Raw genomic sequence first — 19,770 nt, 5'->3', positions numbered from 1 at the left:
AAGTCGGCGAGCCAAAGTCTTTTCATTAACGCTTTGTAATTGTTTCTGAAGAAATATTCTGGAATGTCATTCAGACAATCGTGTTGCGTGGCTGGGGTGGCTGACTCGACATCCATTGCAGATTTCTTCTCTGTACCGATGCAGCACCCTCTCCAGAATATCAACCAACTCCGATTTCACTATGTTCAGAAACAGAGACGTCTTGGCCCCAGGAGTAACATCAGCAGCAGCAGTAGTACTGCAATATGTGGGTGTCCACAATGGTGGTGACGATAGTAGTCCAGGAGTTTGCTGTATATTCAAAAATATAATGGAGAAAAAAAAATATATATATATATATATATATATCACAGTATGTTGAAAAATATGAAAAAAGTAATGTTGTGTTAAAATAATATGAAAGAAAAAGTACTTAACTTTCTACCAGTTGTAAAGTTGTCATACATAAAACTGTATCCAAAAAAGTAAGTGAAAGACAACGGGGGAAAAATAGAAGTGTTAAAGTCACCAACTTCCCTTTTAGAGTCACAGTCTTTAAGAAAATACATTTTTGTTACAAAATAATTGACAATCTACCAGTTGCCAAATGTTCCTACATAAAAGTGTATCAACAAAAGTATCTTGGTAGCTGAAAATAACTAGAATATCAGAGAAAACCTACATTATTTAACTGTACAAGTGTTTTTTAGAAATAAAAAACAGGGTATTAAAGAAACCCCCATTCCCTTACAAAGTACTTCATATTATACCCCTTTGTTAAGTGTTGCATACATAAAAGTATATCTAAAAAGTATCTTGGTAACACATGAAAAGAGGAAAAAAAAAAAAAGTCAAAATCTGCCTTGTGTCAGTAAATAAGTGTTAAAAATCACAAACTTGCCTTTTAGAGAAACAGTCTTTACGAAAAAATCTAATCAGACAATGTACTTCATTTTCTAGTTTTAAGGTTTTGCATACCTCAAAGTGTGTCTAAAAGTATCTTGGCAAGAGAAAAAAGCCATAATCTGCCTTGTGTCAGTGAATAAGTGTTAAAATCACAAATGTATAGATAAGCTAGAGGCTATTTTAGATTTGTCAATTAGAGTTAAAGGGTTAAATAACATTTTCAAACTGCTGTTCATAGTTACTGGATACATAACGAGCCTCATCATTATCTCGATTTTCTACTTCCATTTTTATTTAACAGTGAAACGTCTTATTTTAGTACAGTCTAGTCAGAGGAGTTAATACTATTACTATATATGAAAGCAAAAATAAAACACATTTTCATTTGTTATGGTTGTTTAATTGAAAAACACACCATTCGCCGCATCTTCAGAAAGACATATTACATTTGACCAAGTTAATGTCGTAGTGCATACAAGGTAATAGACTTAACGATTTGCACTGTTGCCTCTCTCCGCGTTTCATTTACAGTGATCGGTTTATCGTTCAATTCACATTGCCCAAGTAGATGTTTAGGGGTCTCTTGGAAGTAAATTAATGCATTTTTTATATCAGATAAGTGCATTAACATCACTTGCAAATTCTCTATCCTTTCACCCGCAACGATTATAATCTGCTTTGCTTCTTCTTCGGTTTCACCATTATTAGCTCTGAATGTAATCCTTTCTGGGGCTTCTTGTGCTTCTTGTGGTCTGTTGAATACCTGGCATAGGATTTGTTTAGCTGTAAGGACGGGTACCATATAATTGTCTTCAAAAGCTGGAAATTCTTACAAGTTCCCCCTCCTCAAAGTTCATTCCCGTAGCACCTTTCCCCCACTGATGCTAGTGACCCCCCTTTGTATGCTAATTACCCCTTTGTTCGAGGCGTTATCACATGTAGGTGTGTTCAGTTAAACACTGAGATTTTCAACATACTACTCTACAAAATGATTTTTTCATATTCTTTTGACAAACTATACTTGACTTTTTTACGGAAAATCATGACACACTTTAATGTGACTTATTCTTAATTTTACCATACTAAAGTAAGACTTGAAAATACTATATCGTTTTCTAGTTTTTTATATTATACATCCTTATTTATGTTAGTGTGCTGAGAAAACACAATAAGCAATAGCGTTTTAACAAGCAGTTTAAACTGTCTGTGTCAGTTTTACTTATCTCCATAATAAGTGATTATATAATATGACAGTGATCATTTCTATGTTTATTCATTGCAAATACTTAGTTACTTACCACTTGAACTGTTTAGCTCTTCAAGGTTAACTGACCTAATATATACACTTTTTTTTGTAGTATTGTCACCACGTTCTTAAGAATTATATGGACGAGTTGGCAGCTGCCATGGCTGGACTGTCAATCAAAAGTTACCAGTTATCAAGCGATGGTATGGACAACTTAACAGCTAACTTGGCTAGACTTACTATGAGGAGTCAGCAGGTAGCAGATGAGTGTGTGAATGAAATAACAGCTGCCTTCAGAGGACTCTCCACTAATGCACAGCAGCTTCCTGTTAGTGCCTGCACTGAGAATCCTCAAATACAGAGACAAGTCACTTTGTCCACGCTCCCTGAGACCCTCAAGCCCACTAATGCCCAGGTGAATAATATTGACAGTGATAACTTCTATGTTTATGCATTGCAAATACTTAATTATTTTTTGTTAGTTCTTTAAGGTTATATAACCATATGTTTGTCACCATGTAACAAGTGATCATTTGGAAAAATGTATCCCGGCCTTTGAAAAAACTCAAAGGGAGAGGACAGTGAAGGCCATGAAGCCAAAGCCAAGACGTGGTGGAGTGCTGCGCAGGTATGTTCTCTAACAGCAACACTCTATTAAACATGTCTTTATTGACTACAGCTTAAGTTCATCCTATCATAAGGCTAAAAAGTATCTTAGTAACAAAAACAAAAGCAAAAAGCATTAATGTTAACAACGCCTCAAAGGGCGGACTCCTGAGGTCCGTAATGTCCCCCTAACATGACACTTAGACTATTTACATCATCTAGGGAAGCACACCAGTAAATGTAGCCTCATGTAACTTCATATAGGGATTCTTTAATAGTTGTGTGAAGTAATTAAACAATAAGGGGGTATTAAGATCTTTAAATTATAATTTTCCTCTCAAAGAGACTTCGTTGTACACACACACACAAACAAAACAACATTAAATAATGACATGATATTATAGTGATAACACATAATGTGTAGAAAGAGATGTCCTGTATGGGTTGATTGCGCGTTGATCTGTTGGTAAATGCTCATCTATCATTTTCAACCAAGCAGCATGAGGTCAAATTTAATAAGTAATAGTTTTGTCACGATTTTACGGGAAAAAGTCAGAGCGCAATGTCACATCTTAAAGACAGCTTGAACTGGATAGATGGTTAGTCTTTTTTCAAACATACCATATGTTCTGCATGTTAGTATATTTGGCCAAATCGGGTTAGGCCCTACTGTCCCCCTCCCTCAATAGGGAAGTCACGCTTTGGGAAGAGGTGTTTAATTTCACAGATCTGACTTGATTGTTGTTGTGATGGCTGAAGGTAGAGGGACGGGGGAGGAAAATTCAGAGGGGGAAGAAGCAGAAAGATAACTTGTTTGTAAAACGGACAGCACGTCAGTTTCAGGAAAGATGACACCGGTTTTAGGCATGACATGCCAAATATCCTGAAGCCCTACAAAAAAAAAAAGTATATTGTGTTGAAAATATCGCAAAAAGTCGTAATATTGTATAATGTAATAGTTGCATGTTGTATTTTGATAAAAATCACTGTATATTCAAAAATATAATGGAGAGAAAAAAATATATATATATCACAGTATGTTGAAAAATATGAAAAAAGTAATGTTGTGTTAAAATAATATGAAAGAAATCAAAAGTAAAGCATCTAAAAAACATATATTTAAAAAAAAAGTAATGTTAGTCAAGTCAAGTTATCAAAACTGCATTGTTTCATCGAAACAGTGTTAAAATCACAAACTCTCCATTTAGAGTTTGATTCTTGAAGAAAACTCAATTCATTACAAATTAATGAATATTTGACCAATTTATATAGTTTTCCATACATAAACGTGTATCTTACAGTTCCTTTGTGAGAGAATTACGCACAAATTGCAGTATTTTATCTGTTTTATGTGCACTGTTGGAGGAGCCTGTGACCTATGTTTTTCATTGACATATCTACACTGTAGCTAATGGGCATATGCCATAAAGCCTTGAAACTTGAAACTTAAAATGATCAGAAACTGCATTGTCTCACTGAAAACAGCTCTAAAGAAAACCCAATTCCAATAAAAGTTTTAGGTGACTTAGTGAATGAGAATTAACAGCTGATCGCAAGATCAGGAGGTGACAGGCAGGGGGGAGGGGAGGGGGTGGGAGGGGAGACAGTCTCACACACCCAGACTCCATTTTTCATGAAGAGCCTCAGACGGAGGGTCTGAACCCGGCACAGATACTGCACCCGTTTCTTGACTGGCCCCCTTTAACGCAATACCGCATCAGTTGCGCCACTTATGTGACATACAAGAATAGTGTGTGACAGACAAAAGAGTATGTGACAGACAAGAATAGTCAATTATAATGTCTACACATAATGTGTAGCAAGAGATGTCCTGATGGGTTGATTGCGCGTTGATCTGTTGGTAATGCCTCGGGGTTCCGGTGGGCATGTAAACAAAATGCATAATGCTGTACTATACTTTGTGGCCTCACCCCGTTGCATAGTGACGCTTATTGTTTAGGTGTCTTTTAATAAGCAGGTAGTCATATCATTAGCTAGAACTAGCTAGATCTGATCAATATGGGTATAAACGCTAGTAAAGTCTAATCTAGTAAAGTCTAATCTGACGGGAGAGACCCGCTGTTGCTGACCCGTTTATTATTCCCGTGTTATTGTAAATTACTGTACACGTTTGAATAGTTAATTAATCTACTATAATTAGTTGGTTTAATATCGAATCATATCAATTTGTTTCAAAGCTCAAATGACTGGCTTTTATCTAGTTTTGCATAGATTTCTTTTTTTATGACTGACTCCACCCCCTCACTATCTTCAAGGGTGGGGGGCGACAGGGAGGATGTGACGCCTACTGTAAGGGGAGAGGAGGGGGTGGGTTGAGAGGGGTGGGGGCTGAGAGGGGTGGGGGCTACAGGGCGGATGTAACACCTGTATGTGAGGGGGAGGGGGGTGGGCTGAGAAGGGGTGGGGGCTAAGAGGGGTGGGGGCTGAGAGGGGTGGGGGCTACCGGGAGGATGTAACACCTATACGCGATAACACCTCGAACAAAGGGGCTCATTAGCATATCAAAGGGGGCTCATTAGCATAACTAGGGGGCGGGACTTAGAAGGTGTGACCTGTCACTTTTTTATGCATACTAATGTGATTGAAGCGGGATTGGTAACACTACTGCGGACAATGAAAGGAAAAATGAAGAGGCTTATGCAGAACTTATCCAATTTCTTGATGACAAAAGTTTGTCCCTTGTAATGAGGGAGGCAGCGGATAATGGTCGGCAGGCATTGAGGATTGTAAGAGACTATTATGCTGGCACAGGTAAACCACGTATTATCAGCCTATATACTGAACTGACATCACTCCTAAAGTCAAGCAGTGAAAGTGTGACGGAGTATATAATACGTGCAGAGACCGCCATCACCGCTTTGAGAAACGCGGAGGAGAAATTAAGTGATGGGCTTCTTGTAGCAATGGTTTTGAAGGGACTGCCAGAATCATTTAAACCATTCGCCATACACATCACGCAAATTGACCGGATAATAAGTTTTGCTGAATTTAAGACTAAGCTCCGCAGCTATGAGGATACTGAGCGAATGCGCACACCGCCACCAGAGGACAACGTCATGAGGGCGCGGGAGCAGTTGAGAGCGAGACAACCCTCTGTACCAAGAGCATGGGATAAAGGAACCAAGTGTGCGGACATTGTTTGTTATAGATGCGGCCTGAGTGGACACAAGGCCGGAACGTGCCAACGTAAGCTGTGGTGCAGGCGGAAGCAGGCCTAACCTGTCCAGAATGCACAAATTTGGGTCAGTGTGCTATGCCTATAAGCAAGACAAAAAGAAACTGGACTCAAGGTGTGAAGAAGGAATTTTTGTTGGATATGACAAAAATAGTCCAGCCTACATGGTCTATTTCCCTCACAGTGGAAAAGTGCAAAAATCTAGACTTGTGAAGTTTGTGACCAAGACCAATTCAGAAAGAGAAACACAAACAGAAACCGTCTCTGATGATGACTTTGAGGTACAGAACAAATCTGGCAAAATCAAGCGTGATACTAACGTTAGTCCAGTATCTATACCTGTGGTAACAGAGACAGAAGACGACAAGAGTGAGCTTAGGCGTTATCCTTCAAGAGTGAGGAAGAAGCCAGCTTACTTATGTGACAGTGTATGTGGTAAGGAAAGTGAGGATCAGCTACTGACAAATATTGACTATTGTTACAGATTAATGTGCAATATCCCTTTAACATTTAGGGAGGCTGTAACTTCATCTGAGTCAAAACAATGGGTTATTGCAATGGATGAGGAAATGCAATCACTAAAAGAGAATGACACATTTATCCTGACCAACTTACCTCAAGATGAGAAAGCAGTGGGGGGTAAATGGGTGTACGATATCAAAACCAATGTTGATGGATCCGAAAGATACAAGGCACGATATGTACCCAAGGGATACAGTCAGAAGAGGGGTGAAAACTATGATGAGACATTTTCACCTACCGCTAACCTCACCAGTATCAGAGTGTTAATGCAAAAAGCAGCACAGGAAAATCTGATTTTACACCAAATGGATGTTAAAACTGCTTACCTACATGCACCAATAGACTGTGAGATATACATGGACCAGCCAGAGGGTTTTGAGGTCAAATCTAGTAAAGGTGAAAAGTTGGTGTACAAGCTAGAAAAGTCACTATATGGGCTTAAACAGTCAGGCAGAAATTGGAACAAAATGCTACATGAGTATCTGAGTGAAAATGAGTTCCTACAGAACCCTGCTGACCATTGTGTTTACACAAAAGAAACTGAAAACTGGAAAGTGATAATGATAATATGGGTTGATGATATAATCATTGCAGCTAGTGATAACAATGCATTGAAAGTTGTTAAAGAGATGCTCACAGCTAAATTCAGGATGAAAGACTTGGGGAAACTAAAACATTTCCTTGGCATTGATTTTGATCAAACTGATTCATGTGTAAAGATGTCACAGAAGAAATATGTAAACAAAATACTTGAAAGGTTTAACATGCAGGATTGTAAACCGAGAGCGACACCTTGTGAGCAAAAACTGAACTACTTGGATGATGCTGTACCGATGAAGGATGTTAGAATGTACAGAGAAGCAGTAGGTAGCCTGATCTACCTAGTTGTGTGCACGAGGCCTGATTTGAGTTTTGTTGTCAGTAAACTGTCCCAGTATTTTTCTGAGCCGACAGAAGAGCAATGGATTACTGTAAAACATGTACTGAGATATTTGAAAGGTACAATCGACAGGGAACTGTGTTACCGGAAATGTAAGAGTGAAAAACTGGGCTTACAAGCATACAGCGATGCAGATTGGGCTGCTGATCTAACCGACAGACGTAGTATGTCAGGTTATTGTGTTAGCCTTAATGAGAGCGGGCCACTGGTTTCCTGGAAAACCAAAAAGCAGCCAACTGTTGCTTTATCAACTTGTGAAGCCGAGTATATGGCTTTAGCAGCTACTATGCAGGAGTGTATGTACTTAATACAACTACTAGAGGGCATTGACAAATGTGAATATACACTACCTACGATTTACGAAGACAACCAGGGCACAATAGCGTTGGCAAAGAATCCTGTTAACAGACAGAGATGTAAACATATTGACATTAAGTATCATTTTCTGAGGTCAACTGTGGAAGGGGGGAAAAACAAATCTGATTTATTGTTCAACAGACCAGATGGTGGCAGATGTTATGACAAAACCTGCACCAAAGTTTAAGTTGATTAAGTTTGCAAAGTTTATGTTTGGCGAGTAACAATTTCTGTAAGGTAGAGAACCTTATAATGTTTTTATTTGTTAAAAGACCACAAATGTGTTATCAAGTGGGGGTGTTAACATTCAGGTAAATATGTTACCAATTTGTGTTATTTGTTGTGCATGACTGGAAGCCAATAGCGTAACAGGTTAAAGGTCAATGATGGGTATAAATAAAGCCACGCCTCCAATGGGAGTGCCCGTTGAATGAAATGCCACTGTCTCTGATGTTTTGTTACTCCTCCGCTTATTTGGATGCTAAACAGCAATGAAGTTATGCTTACTCTGCTAACAGCCACCATTTTAGAAAAAATAGCCAAGCATTAAAATTCAGAGTCATCTTTAGCTTAATGACTCACATGGTTTAATACGCTGCCAACACATCAACATATACAATATATTTGTTTAAACCTGGATACATTTTTTTTTACATGACAGCCGATATAGCTGACATCTAGAAAATGTACTTTGACAAGCAAAAAACTTTTTTTGTAAAAATGTTTACTTACCAGACCACAATGAGCATCTCTCTTTCACAGGCAATGATAAATGGGAGAAGCTTGCATAATTTCTGGTCACGTGATTACAACTATAAGGCGTTGCCTGGTTACAGGGGGTGGTTCAACTTACCCACTGGCTCAACTTACGCCCTTCTCCCCTACCGCGGTACCGGGGTCTCTCGGGCTTAACAGGTTAACACATACAGAGGGTAAATTCAAAGTAGTACATTCACTGACATGAATGATATGGATATAGCCACATTGTACGGTGGCCCGGAAGTGCAAGACACCACAGCATTTCAGAAAACACTACAGCATTTCAGAAAACACCAGAGCATTTCAGAAAACGCCGCAGCATTTCACAAAACACAACAGCATTTCAGAAAACGCTGCAGCATTTCACAAAACGCTGCAGCATTTCAGAAAACACAACAGCATTTCACAAAACACAACAGCATTTCACAAAACACAACAGCATTTCAGAAAACACAACAGCATTTCAGAAAACACAACAGCATTTCACAAAACACAACAGCATTTCACAAAACGCTACAGCATTTCAGAAAACACCGCAGCATTTCAGAAAACGCCACAGCATTTCAGAAAACGCCACAGCATTTCAGAAAACGCCACAGCATTTCACATTGGACGGAAAGGGTATTCCTTTAGGGAGAACACTTCTTGTTTGTGATTGGACAGAGCCAGCCAGAGAAGCACTGCTGTGATTGGTTGTTTTTGCTGCCAGTCAAGAAATGACGCTTCGTGATCGGTCAGCACCCGACAGGCAACATGTCCCAACACATCAACCGTTAGCTGTTAGCACACACTCAGAGCTCACAGCTCCTCATATCTGTTCAGAAACTGGACAAAAGTTAAACAAGTACAAACCACAGACTGTCTATGTCATGGCGAATACAGTCGCTGCTTTATTTATGTCTGTATGACGCTGTTGTGAGTGTGGACGGAGCAGCTACAGGTTAGTTTAGCCTGATCAATCCGCCCCCTCTCCAGCACGTCTTGTTTGAATGACAGGCGTAAACACTGACAGCTGCGGTGAAACTCGAGCGATTAGAGCGATGCGAAAAAAACATGAATTAATGCTTTATTAATTCATGGTTTTTAAGGGGCTTATCTCCATGTAAATACTGTGGTAGACTACCAATATTCGCATTGCTCTAATCGCTCGACTTTCACGGCGACTGTCAGCTGTGTTTGCTCCTGTCATTCAAACAAGACGCGCTGGAGAGGGGGCGGGGCGTATCTCCATGTAAATCCTATGGGAGATACCAACTACAACAAAATGAACATATTGACCGTGATTTAATTGTAATACACGTTTCAAAGTGATGCCGAAGTAACAACATACTGATACCGGTTAGTAAAAACCATGAATTAATGCTTTGACAAGTCTGCAGACAAGACGGCAGGCGAAAAGCTTTTAAAATGCGTGTTTTCTGAATGGAATCGGATCCATCAGGCTAAACTAACCGGTTGTTACTAACCGGTATCAGTATGTAGTTACTTCGGCATCACTTTGAAACGTGTATTACAATTAAATCACGGTCAATATGTTCATTTTGTTGTCGAGTTTCACCGCAGCTGTCAGTGTTTACTCCTGTCATTCAAACAAGACGTGCTGGAGAGGGGGCGGATCGATCAGGCTAAACTAACCTGTAGCTGCTCCGTCCACACTCACAACAGCGTCATACAGACATAAATAAAGCAGCGACTGTATTCGCCATGACACAGACAGTCTGTGGTTTGTACTTGTTTAACTTTTGTCCAGTTTCTGAACAGATATGAGGAGCTGTGAGCTCTGAGTGCTAACAGCTAACGGTTGATGTGTTGGGACATGTTGCCTGTCGGGTGCTGACCGATCACGAAGCGTCATTTCTTGACTGGCAGCAAAAACAACCAATCACAGCAGTGCTTCTCTGGCTGGCTCTGTCCAATCACAAACAAGAAGTGTTCTCCCTAAAGGAATACCCTTTCCGTCCAATGTGAAATGCTGTAGTGTTTTGTGAAATGCTGTTGTGTTTTGTGAAATGCTGTTGTGTTTTCTGAAATGCTGCGGCGTTTTGTGAAATGCTGTGGCGTTTTCTGAAATGCTGCGGCGTTTTGTGAAATGCTGTGGTGTTTTCTGAAATGTTGCGGTGTTTTCTGAAATGCTGTTGTGTTTTCTGAAATGTTGCGGTGTTTTCTGAAATGCTGTTGTGTTTTCTGAAATGTTGCGGTGTTTTCTGAAATGCTGTTGTGTTTTCTGAAATGCTGTGGCGTCTTGCACTTCCGGGCCACCGTAACATTGTGTCATGTTTACAAAGCAGATTATTGACATTAGGTCTGGCAATACAGTCAATCATGCTTTTTACCCTAAACCCTAAGGGGGGATGTTTCCCTCTCCTGGTCTATGGAGTCTATGGCCTTGTAGAGGGTAACGGGGTACAGAGAAGCCTAGACAGGCCAGTGGCGTTTTCTCCTAGAGGCCTGTTTTTTCGGATTGTAGTTATAATTTTAATAAATAAATAAAAACACTTTGTTTAGTTTTGGTAATGCTTCTTTGCTGTGTATTGCTCGGGTCTTGATGGACTGAGTGGGGAAGTCCATGAGGTATTTTATAAACCTAACCCATGTCTTCCAGGTGTTATGAGGCCGTCGCACAACAGAGAGCGTCACAGGGCCAGGCCTGCAGGTCGCACAGAGATTACAGCTTCCATAACCCACACACACACACACACACACACACACACACACACACACACACACACACACACACACAGTCAGGTCACTGCAGCGTTACCCTGACAACAGCTCCATTAGTCATAGCTCCGCCCTTTACGACCTTCTACTTCCTGCCATTCTTTATCCACTTCCTCCAGGAAGCATCTGTGACTCCGTGACAACAATTATCCTCCCCAGTGTGTGTGTGTGTGTGTGTGTGTGTGTGTGTGTGTGTGTGTGTGCGTGCATGTGCGTGTGTGTGTAGCAGCTTCATTCAGCACCCTCTTCCTATCACACCAAAACAAAGTGAATTAATTAAAACATTAAATGTTTTCACGTCTCCAACTTTACATTAATCTTCTGTGTTTATGTTAAACGGGTGACCTAACTACCTGTCCCTCCAGCTCTCAGCCAATCACAGCGCAGTATTTCTGAATAAACTCTGTGGAGATCAGACTGAGATTTAGTCTCTGAAGGAAGCAGAATCTGTATCAAGACTGAACACACTTCCTGTTTGGGGGGGGGGCGCTACTGTGGAGGAGAAACTGAAAAAGAAGAGGGAGGAGGAAGAGGAGGGTGTGGAGGAGGAGGAGGGGAGGTGAGGAAAGCTGCAGAAGAAGAAGGAGTGTGAGAAACTTCTCTATACTAAAAGAGAACCAGGAACCACAGGAGAGGAACCAGAAGAGAGGAACCTCATACGGTACGTTTAAAGTGTTTTAAAGATAAATATAATTATAGAGATACAGATTCTGCAGACAGGAAGCTGCTCCTCTTCCTCCTCTTCCTCCTCTTCCTGTCTCTACTGGTCAGTCTGTGTTCAATTCATATGAAATACTTTCATAAATATACCTTAAATCACATTTACTCAAGTACTTCTTCACATACACTTCACGTGTACTTTAGATGTCATACATCACATAATGACACATGACATGGTGTACTGTAGTACTCCTCACTATTTATATTGTCTACGCCGTGAAAAACTACAACAGTAAATATAATACTCATAATATTATTAAGTTAAGTTATTAAGACAATTACTAAGATCCATTCTGCAAAGTACTTTTATTTGTGTACTTTTGGCTGATAATACTACAGTAAGTTGTTCTGAGATGTTGGGCAGAAAAAGTATTTGTACTTTTCCTCGAGTATCTGAGTACTTATACCAACATATAACTGAGATAAGTTGTTTATAATACCGATGAATATTCTGGAATAAATCCGGTATTTATTCATAAACAGAAGTTATAACTCTGTTTGTCACAAATCCTTTATTTGTCCCTCAGCGGGGACTATTTTAAACAAATCTCAGAATAAACCTGTTTCTTGATTATTTTAATATTTGTAGTTTTTAAAATGGACGATTGTATACAAATATTTTACTGATAAATTATTTTTTTGGTTCCTCTCTAGAGAAAACAGTAATGTCTGTTTATCAGAAGATCTGGACTTCATGTTCAGAGAGAGGGTAAAACGAGAAATAAGGACTTTAAAGAGTTCTCTCATGCTGATGTTCAGGTGTATATCAGTATGTAGTGTCTCTACTTTAAAGAGTCCTCTCATGCTGATGTTAAGGTGTATATCAGTATGTAGTGTCTCTACTTTAGAGAGTCCCTCTCCTGCTGATGTTCAGGTGTATATCAGTATGTAGTGTCTCTACTTTAAAGAGTCCTCTCATGCTGATGTTAAGGTGTATGTCAGTATGTAGTGTCTCTACTTTAAAGAGTCCTCTCCTGCTGATGTTCAGGTGTATATCAGTACGTAGTGTCTCTACTTTAAAGAGTCCTGTCCTGCTGATGTCCAGGTGTATATCAGTACGTAGTGTCTCTACTTTAAAGAGTCCTGTCCTGCTGATGTTCAGGTGTATATCAGTACGTAGTGTCTCTACTTTAAAGAGTCCTGTCCTGCTGATGTTCAGGTGTATATCAGTATGTAGTGTCTCTACTTTAAAGAGTCCTCTCATGCTGATGTTTAGGTGTATATCAGTATGTAGTGTATCTTCTTTAAAGAGTCCTCTCATGATGATGTTCAGGTGTATATCAGTATGTAGTGTCTCTACTTTAAAGAGTCCTCTCCTGCTGATGTTCACGTGTATATCGGTATGTAGTGTCTCTACTTTAAAGAGTCCTCTCCTGCTGATGTTCAGGTGTATATCAGTATATAGTGTCTCTACTTTAAAGAGTCCTCTCATGCTGATGTTCAGGTGTATATCAGTATGTAGTGTCTCTACTTTAAAGAGTCCTCTCCTGCTGATGTTCACGTGTATATCAGTATGTAGTGTCTCTACGTTAAAGAGTCCTCTCCTGCTGATGTTCAGGTGTATATCAATATATAGTGTCTCTACTTTAAAGAGTCCTCTCCTGCTGATGTTCAGGTGTATATCAGTTTATAGTGTCTCTACTTTAAAGAGTCCCTCTCCTGCTGATGTTCAAGTGTATATCAGTGTGTAGTGTCTCTACTTTAAAGAGTCCTCTCCTGCTGATGTTCAGGTGTATATCAGTTTATAGTGTCTCTACTTTAAAGAGTCCCTCTCCTGCTGATGTTCAAGTGTATATCAGCATGTAGTGTCTCTACTTTAAAGAGTCCTCTCCTGCTGATGTTCAGGTGTATATCAGTATGTAGTGTCTCTACTTTAAAGAGTCCTCTCCTGCTGAAGTTGAGGTGTATATCAGTATGTAGTGTCTCTACTTTAAAGAGTCCTCTCCTGCTGATGTTCTGTCGTATATCAGTATATAGTGTCTCTACTTTAAAGAGTCCTTCTCCTGCTGATGTTCAGGTATATATCAGTATGTAGTGTCTCTACTTTAAAGAGTCCTCTCCTGCTGATGTTCAGGTGTATATCAGCATGTAGTGTCTTTACTTTAAAGAGTCCTCTCCTGCTGATGTTCAGGTGTATATCAGTTTATAGTGTCTCTACTTTAAAGAGTCCCTCTCCTGCTGATGTTCAAGTGTATATCAGTGTGTAGTATCTCTACTTTAAAGAGTCCTCTCATGCTGATGTTCAGGTGTATATCAGTATATAGTGTCTCTACTTTAAAGAGTCCTATCCTGCTGATGTTTTGTCGTATATCAGTATATAGTGTCTCTACTTTAAAGAGTCCTCTCATGCTGAGGTTCAGGTGTATATCATATAGTGTCTCTACTTTAAAGAGTCCTCTCCTGCTGAGGTTCAGGTGTATATCAGTATGTAGTGTCTCTACTTTAAAGAGTCCTCTCCTGCTGAGGTTCAGGTGTATATCAGTATGTAGTGTCTCTATTTTAAAGAGTCCTCTCCTGCTGAGGTTCAGGTGTATATCAGTATGTAGTGTCTCTATTTTAAAGAGTCCTCTCCTGCTGAGGTTCAGGTGTATATCAGTATGTCGTGTCTCTACTTTAAAGAGTCCTCTCCTGCTGAGGTTCAGGTGTATATCAGTATGTAGTGTCTCTACTTTAAAGAGTCCTCTCCTGCTGATGTTCAGGTGTATATCATATGTAGTGTCTCTACTTTAAAGAGTCCTCACCTGCTGAGGTTCAGGTGTAATGAGTGAAGTGCCATCATGTAATAACCCTCTCTAACACTGGTCAGCTGATAGTAAATGTATATACCTGTAGATATAATATCAGTATAATAACTTTATAAAGATGTAGTAACTGTTCACTTTGTCTGCTCCAGTAAAGGCTGCTGTTTCAACATGTAATAAATAATAATAAAAAATGAATATTAATAAAATATGATGACAATTTCACATGTTTTTATACCAACCGTTAATATTTAAAATATATTTTTTTGTGTTTGTTTTGATGGATAAAGTTTTAATCAGACCCTGATGTCTCTCCTCAGGATCAGGATCAGATGAAGATGATGTGGTTCTGGTTTTGTTGGGTTCTGGGCGCCATGGTCTGGGCCTCCCCACCCCTGTTCTCACTGCATCCCTCCCCCGTCATCTTCTCGGTGGCAGAGGACGCCTGCCCCCCCGGGGAACTTGCCTCCCTGTCCTCGGACCAGGAGGTCTCTGCGGTGCTGGACCTGGTCTCAGGGTCAAACGGGTCCGTGTTCTGGGTCGGGCTGCGGAAGGTGAAGGATGCCTGTGTGGATCCAGGTCTGCCTTTGAGGGGGTTCAGCTGGACCGGGGGGGGGCAGCCGGGCCCCGCAGGTGGTCCGCTGGGCCCAGGAGCCCCAGGAGACCTGCACCACCTTACGCTGCGCCGCCATCAAGCTGAACCAGACCGGGACCAGCGGGACCAGCTGGGGCCTGATTCCCGTCAGCTGCAGGAACAAAAACCCCTACATCTGTAAAGGCCGGGGGACACCACAACCTACATCTGCGACACAAGACCCAGAACCGGACCTGAAGCCTAAGTTTGGACCAGAACCAGACCCGAAGCCTGACTCTGGAACAGAACCGGACCTGAAGCCTGACTCTGGAACAGAACCGGACCTGAAGCCTGACTCTGGAACAGAACCGGACCTGAAGCCTGACTCTGGAACAGAACCGGATCTGAAGTCTGACTCTGGAACAGAACCGGATCTGAAGTCTGACTCTGGAACAGAACCGGACCTGAAGCCTGACTCTGGAACAGAACCGGACCTGAAGCCTGACTCTGGAACAGAACCGGACCTGAAGTCTGACTCTGGAACAGAACCGGACCCTTGTCCATGGCCTCCGATCCTGGGGACCCGCTCCCTCCGCGAAGACAACAGCACCCGGGTTCTGGCGGAGTGCTGGTCTGGTCTGCAGCTGGACCTGGTCTGCTCGGGCCGCCCCCCTGCCTGGCGCCTGACGGATGGATCCGTGGCCAACCAGAGCACCGCCTGCCAGCCCTGTGAGCCGGGCTTCATCAGAACCGGGTCCGGAGACTGTGAGGACATCGACGAGTGCAGCGGTGGGGCCGGGCCCTGCAGAACCTCCTGCCTCAACACACCAGGGTCCTACAGGTCAGAGGTCACCCACTAAAGCTAACGCTACTCTAATGCTACGCTAACGCCAGTCACTCTGTGCAGCAAACGAAGGTCGGTTTCCAGAAAAGATTTTGAGAATTCAAACAAAAACAAATCTGAATTTAGCATTATTAACAGTGAGATTTATTGGAGATTGTTTGTTTGTTTGTAGCCTTTATTTAACCAGGTTAAAAAATCCCATTGAGATCAACGATCTCTTTTTCAAGGGAGACCTGCGGTACATTAGTTACACATAAAAACAACAGAAAACAAAAAGGACATCACAACATAATTACAGGGGTATACATTAGCAACCTATTGACAGTGACAGGTATCCAATAACATTTCATCCAGCCGAGCTTTAAAATGATGCAAGGGAATCAAAATGCTCAGTTTCAATGTTTTTTGCATAGTGTTCCAAGCTAGAGGAGCAGCGCACATAAAAGCTTTAGTACCTAAAACAGTCCTAGCACTTAAGAGATAAGAGTCTTGTGGTGAAGATGCTCTGCTACGAGGAGCTACGAGAAGAACCAGAACATATGAGCCTGCACACTAAAGTTCATGTTTAGAAGAACTCTCACTGACGGAAGACAAAGGTCCATATTCAGAGAAAAATCTGAATTTTGGAAAAATATCAGAATTTTAAGAAAGAAATTCAATAAAACCCCCAACCATATAACACCTGCAGGTGTTTCTCATGTTTGTGTCAGACTGTATTAATACGTATTTACCTCTCTGTCGCCCCCTGCAGCTGTGTCTCATGTTTTCATTGTCAGACTGTATTAATACGTATTTACCTCTCTGTCGCCCCCTGCAGGTGTTTCTCATGTTTTCATTGTCAGATTGTATTAATACGTATTTACCTCTCTGACGCCCCCTGCAGGTGTTTCTGTATCGATGACGCTGGCGAGCGCCACGCTGAGGATTCGCCGGTATGTGCTCCGACTCTTGGCTTCCTGTTGCCACTGCTGGTTGCCATGGCGGCGCTGGTTGTGCTTGTGGTGGTTGTCGCGGTGACGGTGGCGCTCTGCATGAGGAGGAAACGAGCCATGAAGAACAAAGAGGGCTATGAGCCGGCCAATGAGAAGGAAGCATCGTGAGGATCAGAGCTGTGATTGGTCCTGACTGCCAGTGACATCACGAGTGTGGGACAGGGGGTGGAATTTCACAGAAATAATGCTAATTTGTACATTTACAAGAAATAATTATATCAATTTATGATAAAAAACTTCAATATTCACTGAGATTACAAACTCACACAAAAAAATACATATACATGAGACAAATGCTTATTTTTCTCCGAGGTTATATAATGAATAAATAAAGGCAATTCTGAAAATCAAAGTCAAAAACAAGAAAAAAACTCACAAATTCAGAAAAAAAACCTCTCTATATATTTAATAGTTTGTTTTCTGTCGCAGTGATCCAGGTAACAGGAAGTCAGGTGGACGACTATAACCTGATTGACTGCCCAAACTAGGATTTAATTTATAAACTCCTGAGAAATAACATTGTAGAAACCACTGAATTTGTTAGAAATTAAAGTTTATTCATTATTGTTCAAAGACTCAACCTGAAATATTTGTAATCATCTTTGATGAATATCCAGTGTAAATGTATTTTTGATGACACAAACTGTAATCCAGTTTAAATTCAGGGACATTAAGATAAATACAATTCTGATGTTAAACTGCATTATATTTCTGGGTCCGTATGTGTTTGAATCGGAAGTTATAAAAATTAGATATTGTGTTTGAACTTTTTGATCAATAAAGATTTTTGCTGTTTCACGTAAACAAAGTTTCAGGAATGTTATTCTGAGATCAGGAGCTGACATCCTGTGAAAGTGTGTGGACCCCCCCTCCATTAACATTCAGTGTGTTTTTGACAGGAGGGGGACCCCAACCCCCAGGTCAGATTACTCCAGCTAAAACTAAATAACTTACATTTCACAGCTGCTGCTGCTGCTGCACACTTTATTAACATGTTATTTACAAAAACTATGACAACTTTCAAATCTATAAGTTCTCTTGTGGATACTGTAGTGCTCTGGTGGATTCTGGGTACTGTAGTGCTCTGGTGGATTCTGGGTACTGTAGTCCTCTGGTGGATTCTGGGTACTGTAGTGCTCTGGTGGTTTCTGGGTACTGTAGTGCTCTGGTGGATTATGGGTACTGTAGTCCTCTGGTGGATTCTGGGTACTGTAGTCCTCTGGTGGACTCTGGGTACTGTAGTCCTCTGGTGGACTCTGGATAGTGTAGTCCTCTGGTGGACTCTGGGTACTGTAGTCCTCTGGTGGACTCTGGGTACTGTAGTCCTCTGGTGGACTCTGGATAGTGTAGTGCTCTGGTAGGTTCTGGGTACTGTAGTGCTCTGGTGGACTCTGGATAGTGTAGTCCTCTGGTGGACTCTGGGTACTGTAGTCCTCTGGTGGACTCTGGATAGTGTAGTGCTCTGGTGGACTCTGGATAGTGTAGTCCTCTGGTGGACTCTGGGTACTGTACCAACTATTTTCTCAGGTGGTACTTGGTGTAAAAAGGTTGAGAACCACTGCTCTAGTGGATTCTGGATAGTGTAGTGCTCTAGTAGATTCTGGATAGTGTAGTGCTCTGGTGGATTCTGGGTACTGTAGTCCTCTGGTGGACTCTGGATAGTGTAGAGCTTTGTCACCTCTGTTCCCAGTCTCACCTCCACTTGAACTGCTGTAAGATATGAAAAATTATGTATTAATCAAATGATCCAAGAGATCAATACCTGTGATAAGTCTGAGAATTATTTGTAATTTGTTTAAGTGTACACATCCATTAAATATTTCAGGTGTAGGGGAGACAGCACATTTCTGTCACTGCAACATCATCATTCATCCAGCAGGGGGCATCATCTGCTCAGCACTGTGAACAGAGACACCACAGAGTGCTGCTGCCTGTAGTTTTTCAGGTTTATTATCAAACCTGACCTGCAGTCTGAGTTCAGTGTTTTACTCAAAGACACTTCAGCATGAGGAGGGGGATTGATGGCTGACCTGAGGCCAACACTGTGTTGATACAGGAGGGAACCTGCAGAAAAGTGAAGCTGAAGCTCCTTAAAGCTGCATCCTCTCTGATAACCAGCAGAGGGTGACACATGTTCCTGCTTCTTTCTCTCTTTATTACCTCAGATTGTAGAGAAGATGTTCCTACTCCTCTGGTTTCATGTCTAATGGATGTTCATACAGTAAATGGACCTGAGTGAGACAGAAGCAAGAAGCAGCGTATGCTTTAGGGAGGGGCTTCCTGTGATTGACAGGTCACTAACAGCCTCTGTGTTTGAACCTGAGACAGCATGTTTACAGGAAGTGCTTTGTTCCTTACAGTCAGCAGTCTGTTTAAAGAGCCATGAATCACATTCAAACAGGGACAACGTGAAACTCCAGATAATTAGGGACGTTAAAACAGATATGAGTAATCAGATGAAGGGTTGGAGGGAAATAAAAGAGTAAAGTGTGTGTGTGTGTGTGTGTGTGTTCTGATAAAACAGAGTTGAAGAGTTCAGAGGCAAAACAGAGCCGTCAACATGACTTTAATAACAGGCTGTCACACACACACACACACACACACACACACACACACACACACACACACACACACACAATCCTGTTGTGTTCTAATGAGTAGATAATG

At 41.2% G+C, this 19,770-nt stretch overlaps 1 protein-coding gene across 1 annotated transcript; it reads left to right on the top strand.

Moving 5' to 3' along the window:
- Positions 1-5,661: 5,661 nt before the first annotated feature.
- Positions 5,662-17,911, top strand: clec14a (C-type lectin domain containing 14A). The gene is made up of 4 exons (XM_034129014.1): positions 5,662-5,853; positions 15,014-15,247; positions 15,285-16,108; positions 16,995-17,911. The coding sequence occupies exons 1-4, from the start codon at positions 5,662-5,664 to the stop codon at positions 17,209-17,211; spliced, it is 1,467 nt and encodes a 488-aa protein (XP_033984905.1). The 3' UTR covers positions 17,212-17,911.
- Positions 17,912-19,770: the final 1,859 nt, after the last annotated feature.

Source organism: Trematomus bernacchii, unplaced genomic scaffold, assembly GCF_902827165.1.
Source record: "Trematomus bernacchii unplaced genomic scaffold, fTreBer1.1, whole genome shotgun sequence".
NCBI classification, from domain to species: Eukaryota; Metazoa; Chordata; class Actinopteri; order Perciformes; family Nototheniidae; genus Trematomus; species Trematomus bernacchii.
The sequence above is the reverse complement of the archived record's forward strand: the minus strand, read 5'-3'. Positions and strand labels throughout refer to the sequence as shown.